The sequence below is a fragment of the Babylonia areolata genome, chromosome 34, assembly GCF_041734735.1.
Source record: "Babylonia areolata isolate BAREFJ2019XMU chromosome 34, ASM4173473v1, whole genome shotgun sequence".
NCBI lineage: Eukaryota > Metazoa > Mollusca > Gastropoda > Neogastropoda > Buccinidae > Babylonia > Babylonia areolata.
This window is the reverse complement of record NC_134909.1, coordinates 17958005-17968483: the sequence shown is the minus strand read 5'-3', so window position 1 is coordinate 17968483 and position 10479 is coordinate 17958005. Positions and strand designations below refer to the sequence as shown.

The 10479-nt window shown below is 45.8% G+C and overlaps 1 protein-coding gene across 1 annotated transcript in view; it reads left to right on the top strand.

Moving 5' to 3' along the window:
* LOC143277403 (TBC1 domain family member 23-like) overlaps positions 1-10237 on the top strand; it is a 41726-nt gene extending 31489 nt beyond the window's left edge. Inside the window, exons 15-17 of the mRNA XM_076582196.1 lie at positions 4985-5064; positions 8074-8212; positions 9369-10237. Coding sequence (XP_076438311.1) covers positions 4985-5064; positions 8074-8212; positions 9369-9645 — 496 coding nt within the window. The 3' untranslated portion in view covers positions 9646-10237. The remainder of the gene's footprint in view (positions 1-4984; positions 5065-8073; positions 8213-9368) is intronic.
* Positions 10238-10479: the final 242 nt, after the last annotated feature.

Genomic DNA, 10479 nt, shown 5'->3' with positions numbered 1-10479 from the left:
AATGCTAAAGATTTTGTCATGTCTCACCATCTTCACTAGTCTGTTTTCTGGCTTGGATATATATATTTATATTAGAATTATTTCCATTGAAACTGGAAATGGGGGTGGTGGTGGTAGGCGGATGTAGAATAAGTTAGGTTGTTGATTTGTTGAACATAGGGGCTGACACACATGAGAAAAAAAAAGTCTGATTGATTTTCAGTGTGGATGAATTATGGGACTGGAATCATGAAAAGGAAAAAGCTTTGTCTTTATTTCTCTGGGCAAAACTGTGTCTTTATTTCTCAGAGCAAAACTCTCTTTATTTCTCTGGACAAAACTGTGTCTTTATTTCTCAGAGCAAAACTGTGTCTTTATTTCTCTGGGCAGAACTGTGTCTTTATTTCTCAGAGCAAAACTCTCTTTATTTCTCTGGGCAAAACTGTGTCTTTATTTCTCAGAGCAAAACTCTCTTTATTTCTTTGAGCAAAACTGTGTCTTTATTTCTCAGAGCAAAACTGTGTCTTTGTGTCTTTATTTCTCTGGGCAAAACTGTGTCTTTATTTCTCTGGGCAAAACTGTGTCTTTATTTCTCCGGGCAAAACTGTGTCTTTATTTCTCCGGGCAAAACTGTGTCTTTATTTCTCTGGGCAAAACTGTGTCTTTATTTCTCCGGGCAAAACTGTGTCTTTATTTCTCCGGGCAAAACTGTGTCTTTATTTCTCCGGGCAAAACTGTGTCTTTATTTCTCTGGGCAAAACTGTGTCTTTATTTCTCAGAGCAAAACTGTGTCTTTATTTCTCCGGGCAAAACTGTGTCTTTATTTCTCCGGGCAAAACTGTGTCTTTATTTCTCCGGGCAAAACTGTGTCTTTATTTCTCTGGGCAAAACTGTGTCTTTATTTCTCCGGGCAAAACTGTGTCTTTATTTCTCCGGGCAAAACTGTGTCTGTGTCTTTATTTCTCTGGGCAAAACTGTGTCTTTGTGTCTTTATTTCTCCGGGCAAAACTGTGTCTGTGTCTTTATTTCTCCGGGCAAAACTGTGTCTTTATTTCTCCGGGCAAAACTGTGTCTGTGTCTTTATTTCTCTGGGCAAAACTGTGTCTTTATTTCTCTGGGCAAAACTGTGTCTTTATTTCTCCGGGCAAAACTGTGTCTGTGTCTTTATTTCTCCGGGCAAAACTGTGTCTTTATTTCTCTGAGCAAAACTGTGTCTTTATTTCTCTGGGCAAAACTGTGTCTTTATTTCTCTGGGTAAAACTGTGTCTTTATTTCTCCGGGCAAAACTGTGTCTGTGTCTTTATTTCTCTGGGCAAAACTGTGTCTTTATTTCTCCGGGCAAAACTGTGTCTTTATTTCTCCGGGCAAAACTGTGTCTGTGTCTTTATTTCTCCGGGCAAAACTGTGTCTTTATTTCTCTGGGCAAAACTGTGTCTTTATTTCTCTGAGCAAAACTGTGTCTTTATTTCTCTGGGCAAAACTGTGTCTTTATTTCTCCGGGCAAAACTGTGTCTGTGTCTTTATTTCTCTGGGCAAAACTGTGTCTTTATTTCTCTGGGCAAAACTGTGTCTTTATTTCTCCGGGCAAAACTGTGTCTGTGTCTTTATTTCTCTGGGCAAAACTGTGTCTTTATTTCTCCGGGCAAAACTGTGTCTTTGTGTCTTTATTTCTCTGGGCAAAACTGTGTCTTTATTTCTCCGGGCAAAACTGTGTCTTTGTGTCTTTATTTCTCTGAGCAAAACTGTGTCTCTATTTCCCTGTGTCTTTGTTCCCCCTGTGTCATTATTTCCTGTGTCTCTATTCCCCCTGTGTCTTTATTTCCTGTGTCTTTATTTCCCCTGTGTCTCTATTCCCCCTGTGTCTTTATTCCCTGTGTCTCTATTCCCCCTGTGTCTTTATTCCCCCTGTGTCTTTATTTCCCCTGTGTCTTTATTCCCCCTGTGTCTTTATTTCCCCTGTGTCTTTATTCCCCCTGTGTCTTTATTTCCCCTGTGTCTCTATTCCCCCTGTGTCTTTATTTCCCCTGTGTCTCTATTCCCCCTGTGTCTTTATTTCCCATGTGTCTTTATTTCCTGTGTCTTTATTTCCCATGTGTCTTTATTTCCTGTGTCTTTATTTCCCCTGTGTCTCTATTTCCCTGTGTCTTTATTTCCCATGTGTCTTCATTCCCTTGTGTCTTTATTTCCCCTGTGTCTTTATTCCCCTGTGTCTTTATCCCTCTGTGTCTTCATTTCCCTGGGCAGAACTGTGTCTTTATCCCCATGTGTCTTTATTTCCCTGTGTCTTTATGTGTCTTTATCCCGCTGTGTCTTTACTTCCCTGTGTCTTTATTTCCCCTGTGTCTTTATTTCATGTGTCTTCATTCCCCTGTGTCTTTATTTCCCTGTGTCTTTATTTCCCTGTGTCTTTATGTGTCTTTATTTCCCCTGTGTCTTTATTTCCCCTGTGTCTTTATGTGTCTTTATTTCCCCTGTGTCTTTATGTGTCTTTATTTCCCCTGTGTCTTTATTTCCCATGTGTCTTCATTTCCCCTGTGTCTTTATTTCCCTGTGTCTTTATGTGTCTTTATTTCCCCTGTGTCTTTATTTCATGTGTCTTTATTCCCCTGTGTCTTTATTTCCCATGTGTCTTCATTTCCCCTGTGTCTTTATTTCCCTGTGTCTTCATTTCCCCTGTGTCTTTATTTCCCTGTGTCTTCATTTCCCCTGTGTCTTCATTTCCCCTGTGTCTTTATTTCCCTGTGTCTTCATTTCCCCTGTGTCTTTATTTCCCCTGTGTCTTTATGTGTCTTCATTTCTCCTGTGTCTTTATTTCCCTGTGTCTTCATTTCTCCTGTGTCTTTATATCCCTGTGTCTTTATTTCCCTGTGTTTTTATCCCCCTGTGTCTTTATTTCCCTTTATTTCCCTGTGTCTTTATTTCCCCTGTGTCTTTATTTCCCTGTGTCTTTATTTCCTGTGTCTTTATTTCCCTGTGTCTTTATGTGTCTTTATTTCCCCTGCGTCTTTATCCCCCTGTGTCTTTATTTCCCCTGCGTCTTTATTTCCCCTGTGTCTTTATTTCCTGTGTCTTTATTTCCCTGTGTCTTTATGTGTCTTTATTTCCCTGTGTCTTTATGTGTCTTTATTTCCCTGTGTCTTTATGTGTCTTTATTTCCCCTGTGTCTTTATGTGTCTTTATTTCCCTGTGTCTTTATCCCCCTGTGTCTTTATTTCCCTGTGTCTTTATTTTCCCTGTGTCTTTATTTCCTGTGTCTTTATTTCCCCTGTGTCTTTATTTCCCCTGTGTCTTTATTTTCACTGTGTCTTTATTTCCCTGTGTCTTCATTTCCCCTGTGTCTTTATTTCCCCTGTGTCTTTATTTCCCCTGTGTCTTCATTTCCCCTGTGTCTTTATTTCCCTGTGTCTTCATTTCCCCTGTGTCTTCATTTCCCCTGTGTCTTTATTTCCCCTGTGTCTTTATGTGTCTTCATTTCTCCTGTGTCTTTATTTCCCTGTGTCTTCATTTCTCCTGTGTCTTTATATCCCTGTGTCTTTATTTCCCTGTGTCTTTATCCCCCTGTGTCTTTATTTCCCCTGTGTCTTTATTTCCCTTTATTTCCCTGTGTCTTTATTTCCCTGTGTCTTTATTTCCCTGTGTCTTCATTGCCCTGTGTCTTTATTTCCCCTGTGTCTTTATTTCCTGTGTCTTTATTTCCCTGTGTCTTTATTTCCTGTGTCTTTATTTCCCTGTGTCTTTATGTGTCTTTATTTCCCCTGCGTCTTTATCCCCCTGTGTCTTTATTTCCCCTGTGTCTTTATTTCCCCTGTGTCTTTATTTCCTGTGTCTTTATTTCCCTGTGTCTTTATTTCCTGTGTCTTTATTTCCCTGTGTCTTTATGTGTCTTTATTTCCCCTGCGTCTTTATCTCCCCTGTGTCTTTATTTCCTGTGTCTTTATTTCCCTGTGTCTTTATGTGTCTTTATTTCCCCTGTGTCTTTATTTCCCCTGCGTCTTTATTTCCCCTGTGTCTTTATTTCCCCTGTGTCTTTATTTCCTGTGTCTTTATTTCCCTGTGTCTTTATGTGTCTTTATTTCCCTGTGTCTTTATGTGTCTTTATTTCCCTGTGTCTTTATCCCCCTGTGTCTTTATTTCCCCTGCGTCTTTATTTCCCTTTATTTCCCTGTGTCTTTATTCCCCTGTGTCTTCATTTCCCTGTGTCTTTATCCCCCTGTGTCTTTATTTCCCTGTGTCTTTATTCCCCTGTGTCTTTATTTCCCCTGTGTCTTTATTTCCCCTGCGTCTTTATTTCCCCTGTGTCTTTATTTCCCCTGTGTCTTTATGTGTCTTTATTTCCCTGTGTCTTTATCCCCCTGTGTCTTTATTTCCCTGTGTCTTCATTTCCCCTGTGTCTTTATGTGTCTTCATTTCTCCTGTGTCTTTATTTCCCTGTGTCTTCATTTCTCCTGTGTCTTTATATCCCTGTGTCTTTATCCCCCTGTGTCTTTATTTCCCCTGTGTCTTTATTTCCCTTTATTTCCCTGTGTCTTATATCCCTGTGTCTTCATTGCCCTGTGTCTTTATTTCCCCTGTGTCTTTATTTCCCTGTGTCTTTATTTCCTGTGTCTTTATTTCCCTGTGTCTTTATGTGTCTTTATTTCCCCTGCGTCTTTATCCCCCTGTGTCTTTATTTCCCCTGCGTCTTTATTTCCTGTGTCTTTATTTCCCTGTGTCTTTATGTGTCTTTATTTCCCTGTGTCTTTATGTGTCTTTATTTCCCTGTGTCTTTATCCCCCTGTGTCTTTATTTCCCCTGCGTCTTTATTTCCCCTGTGTCTTTATTTCCCCTGTGTCTTTATGTGTCTTTATTTCCCTGTGTCTTTATCCCCCTGTGTCTTTATTTCCCTGTGTCTTTATTTTCCCTGTGTCTTTATTTCCTGTGTCTTTATATCCCCTGTGTCTTTATTTCCCTGTGTCTTTATTTCCATGTGTCTTTATATCCCCTGTGTCTTTATTTCCCTGGGCAGACACGTCAGCAACACGGATCGGCTGGGGAAGCGGTACAGGAACATCGCCAACGTCTTCACCATCGGTGACGACGACGAAGGTAAAATGATTGGCCCGGATGATTTGAATGTGCCACTAGGCAGCGAGGTGGTGGAATGGTTAAGATGCTTGTCTGCCACTACAGTGTCCTTGAGGGTCTTGAGTCTTCTTCTTCTTCTGCGTTCACTTGTATGCACACGAGTGGGCTTTGACGTGTATGACCGTTTTTACCCCGCCATGTGGGCAGCCGTACTCCTTTTCGGGGGTGTGCATGCTGGGCATGTTCTTGCTTCCATAACCCACTGAACGCTGACATGGATTACAGGATCTTTAACATGCGTATTTGATGTTCTGCTTGCATATACACATGAAGGGGGTTCAGGCACTGGCAGGTCTGCACATATGTTGACCTGGGAGATCGTAAAAATCTCCACCCTTTACCCACCAGGCGCCGTCACCGTGATTCGAACCCGGGACCCTCAGATTGACAGTCCAACGCTTTAACCACTCGGCTATTGCGCCCGTCGGGTCTTGAGTCTGAATCCCTGTCTCACCCCTTTGTCTCCCCCAAGTTTGACTGGAAAATCAGACTGAACGCCTGGTCGTTAGGATGGGGGTGATTGACCAAGGTCCAGTGTACAGCACGAAATTAGCACACTGTAAAAGGAAACCCATGGCAACGAAGAGTGTTGTCCTCCGGTGACATTCTGTAGAAAAAATTCACTCTGACAGGTACGCAATTACACATGTATTTGTATTTCTTTTTATCACAACAGATTTCTCTATGTGAAATTCGGGCTGCTCTCCCCAGGGAGAGCGCATCGCTACACTACAGCGCCACCCTTTTTTTTTTTTTTGTATTTTTTCCTGCGTGCAGTTTTATTTGTTTTTCCTATCGCAGTGGATTTTTCTACAGAATTTTGCCAGGAACAACCCTTTTGTTGCCGTGGGTTCTTTTACGTGCGCTAAGTGCATGCTGCACACAGGACCTCGGTTTATCCTCTCATCCGAATGACTAGCATCCAGACCACCACTCAAGGTCTAGTGGAGGGGGAGAAAATATCGGCGGCTGAGCCGTGATTCGAACCAACGCGCTCAGATTCTCTCGCTTCCTAGGCGGACGCGTTACCTCTAGGCCATCACTCCACATGCCTGCACAGGGATCCACTCTATTTACTCATACCCAGATTCAAGTCTCTCGACTGTTGGCCGCCGTTCTTTCTCTGTCTCTGGACCTTGCACTTGGAATGAACTTCCTCTTTCGCTTCGTCAAGTCTCCACACTCAGCTCTTTCAAGTCTGGCCTTAAAACCCACCTCTTCCCAAAATAGCCTAGCTCCCTTCCCTGCCTCTTTCTTGTCTTCAGTTTCTCCAGTTTTAGATTTATGCGCGCGTGAGAATGACTTGATTTGTCCATGCACAAGATTCAGCGCTATATAAATACCATTATTATTATTATTATTATTATTATTCACTCACAGTCTGACAAAGCGTGTTGGGTTATGATGCTCTCAGGCATCTGTTTAGCAGATGTGGTGTAGCGTATATATGGATTCGTCTGAATGCGGTGACGCCTCCTTGATAAACTGAAAGGAAAACTGTCACTGGTCCGTGTGTAATAAACATACTTTTCTCTGTGTGTGTGTGTGTGTGTGTGTGGTGTTTGTGCGTGTGCATGCCTTTAGTGGAGGATTTATTGTTATGTTGCTCTCTGTGGGTTTCAGCATGTCCGTGTGTGTGTGTGTGTGTGTGTGCGCCTTTATTTGCTCCTGTGTTTGTGAGCATTGATAGTGAATATGTGTGTAAGTGTGAATATGTTCCATGTGTGTGTGTGCCCATATGAAGTTATACGTGTGTGTGTGTGTGTGTGAGCATGTTCCATATGTGTCTGTGTGGTGTGTGTGTATGTGCACATGTGGTGTGTGTGTATGTGTGTGTTTGTGTGCATGGTGTGTGTGTATGTGTGAACATGCTCCATATGTTTGTGCGTGGTGTGTGTGTATGTGCATGTGCATGGTAAGTGTGTGTGTGTATGCGTGTGCGTGGTGTGTGTGTGGTGTGTATGTGCACATGCATGGTGTGTGTGTGTGTGTATGTGTGTGCATGGTATGTGTGTGTGTGTGAACATGCTCCATATGTGTGTGTGTGGTGTGTGTGTATGTGCACTTGTGTGGTGTGTGTGTGTGTATTTGTGTGCATGATGTGTGTGTGAACATGCTCCATATGTTTGTGCGTGGTGTGTGTGTATGTGCATGTGTGGTGTGTGTGTGTGTGTATGTGTGTGCATGTGCATGGTGTGTGTGTGTGAACATGCTCCATATGTTTGTGCGTGGTGTGTGTGTATGTGCATGGTAAGTGTGTGTGTGTGTGTGTGTGTGCATGGTGTGTGTGTGTGTGAACATGCTCCATATGTGTGTGTGTGGTGTGTGTGTATGTGCATGTGCATGGTAAGTGTGTGTGTGTATGTGTGTGCGTGGTGTGTGTGTGTGTGTGAACATGCTCCATATGTGTGTGTGTGGTGTGTGTGTATGTGCACGTGTGTGGTGTGTGTGTGTGTATGTGTGTGCATGGTGTGTGTGTGAACATGATCCATATGTTTGTGCGTGGTGTGTGTGTATGTGCATGTGCATTGTGAGTGTGTGTGTGTATGCGTGTGCATGGTGTGTGTGTGTGTGAACATGCTCCATATGTGTGTTTGTGGTGTGTGTGTATGTGCACGTGTGTGGTGTGTGTATGTGTATGTGTGTGCATGGTGTGTGTGTGAACATGATCCATATGTTTGTGCGTGGTGTGTGTGTATGTGCATGTGCATGGTAAGTGTGTGTGTTTGTATGTGTGTGCGTGGTGTGTGTGTGTGAACATGCTCCATATGTGTGTGTGTGGTGTGTATGTGCACATGCATTGTGTGTGTGTATCTGTGTGCATGTTGTGTGTGTGTGAACATGCTCCATATGTGTGTGCATGGTGTGTGTGTATGTGCACACATGTGTGGTGTGTGTGTTTGTGTATGTGTGTGCATGGCGCGTGTTTGAACATGCTCCATATGTGTGTGCATGGAATGTGTGTAACAGAAGGGGCAGAGGGCAGCAGCGACCTCTCTGGGGACGAGCACAAGGAGACGGTCAGCGTGGACACCTGGGTGAAGAAGGCCGACGTGGTCTACAGCTGTGCCTGCAAGGAGGTCAAGTCCAATGGCTACACCTACCCCAGGTAAGGGTGGACGCACTGAGCTCTGATACACCTACCCCAGGTAAGGGTGGACACACTGAGTCCTGATACATCTACCACAGTTCAGGGTGGACACACTGAGTCCTGATACATCTACCACAGTTCAGGGTGGATACACTGAGCTCTGATACACCTACCCCAGGTAAGGGTGGACACACTGAGCCCTGATACATCTACCACAGTTCAGGGTGGATACACTGAGCTCTGATACACCTACCCCAGGTAAGGGTGGACACACTGAGCCCTGATACATCTACCACAGTTCAGGGTGGATACACTGAGCTCTGATACACCTACCCCAGGTAAGGGTGGATACACTGAGCCCTGATACACCTACCCCAGGTAAGGGTGGACACACTGAGCCCTGATACATCTACCACAGTTCAGGGTGGATACACTGAGCTCTGATACACCTACCCCAGGTAAGGGTGGACACACTGAGCTCTGATACACCTACCCCAGGTAAGGGTGGATACACTGAGCTCTGATACACCTACCCCAGGTAAGGGTGGACACACTGAGCTCTGATACACCTACCCCAGGTAAGGGTGGATACACTGAGCTCTGATACACCTACCCCAGGTAAGGGTGGACACACTGAGCTCTGATACACCTACCCCAGGTAAGGGTGGATACACTGAGCTCTGATACACCTACCCCAGGTAAGGGTGGATACACTGAGCTCTGACACACCTACCACACAGCACCATTAAACAACACCATCACACAGCACCGTCACAGAGCACATCATCACACACCACCTCAACACAATGAACCACCCCCACACACCGCCACATCACACCCCACCTCCACACAACACACCACCATCACACAACACACCACCATCACACAACACCACCTCAACACAACACAACACCACCCCCAACACACCACCCCCACACACCCCACCACCACACAACACACACCACCATCACACAACACCACCTCAACACAACGAACCACCTCCACACACCGCCACATCACACACCACCACAACACAACACACCACCATCACACAACACCACCTCAACACAACACCATCCCAACACACCACCATCACACAACACCATCCCAACACACCACCCACCACACACACGCCATGTAACCCGCCCCCACACCCTCCTCCCTGTGTGTGCAGCACGCTGATCGTGACGGGCAGCCACCTGTTCGTGCTGCGGGAGCTGCCCCAGAAGAAGGGCATGGCGCTGATCCAGGCCCGGAGAGCCCTGGGCTCGGTGGTCAAGATCACCTCCAAGAAGAAGTACCCAGAGCTGATCACCTTCAAGTACGGCACGCACGAGGAGGACGGCTTCCACTTCACCGACGTCGACCAGTTCATCATCCCCACCGCCGCGGAGGCCACGCGGCGCATCAAGCAGCAGATCATGAGGGTTCTGGACGCTCTCGACAGCTAACGGGGCTCCAGGGGTTGGTTGGAGCTGTGCAGTTCTTGTTGTGATAGAGCTTTGTGGGGGGTGGGGGTGGTATGTATGTGTGTGTGAGGCCTCGATCTGTATCAAGCAGCAGATAGTGAGAGCTGTTGAAGGTCTCGACAGCTAACGGGGCATCGGGCCTGGGGATTGTGGTGGTTTGAGCTGTGCACAGTGCTTGTGATAGAGCTTTGTGGGTGTTGGATGTGGATTGGGGTGTGTGTATGTGTGTTGTGTGTGTGTGTGTGTGTGTGTGTGTGTCTGAGGCCATGCGCCGTATCAAGCTGCAGATTGTGACGCTCTCGACAGCAAACGGGAATGGGTGGAGCAGCCTGGGATGGTTTGTGCGCGGTGCTTTGCTTGTGATAGAGTTCTGTGAGGGTTGGATGCGAGTTAGGGTGTGTGTGTGTGTGTGTGAGGCCACTCGCTGTATGAAGCTGCAGAACATGAAGATTCTGGACGCTCTCGACATCTAATGAGGCACCGGGTCTGGGGATCGTGGTGGTTTGAGCTGTGCACAGTGCTTGTGATAGAGCTGTGTGAGGGTTGGGTGTGAGGAGATGGGGGGCTGGAGGGGGGGGGGGGGGGGGGGGTTATGTGTGTCTGAGGACTGGCACCGTATCAAGCTGCAGATTGTGATGCTCTCGACAGCTAACGGGGCATCAGGTGGAGCAGCCTGGGACGGTTTGTGCATGGTGCTTTGCTTGTGATACAGCTCTGTGTGGGATGGGGGGAGGGTGTGTGTGTGTCTGAGGCCTGGCGCCGTATCAAGCTGCAGATGGTTAGGGTTCTGGACGCTTTCGACAGCTTAACGGGGCA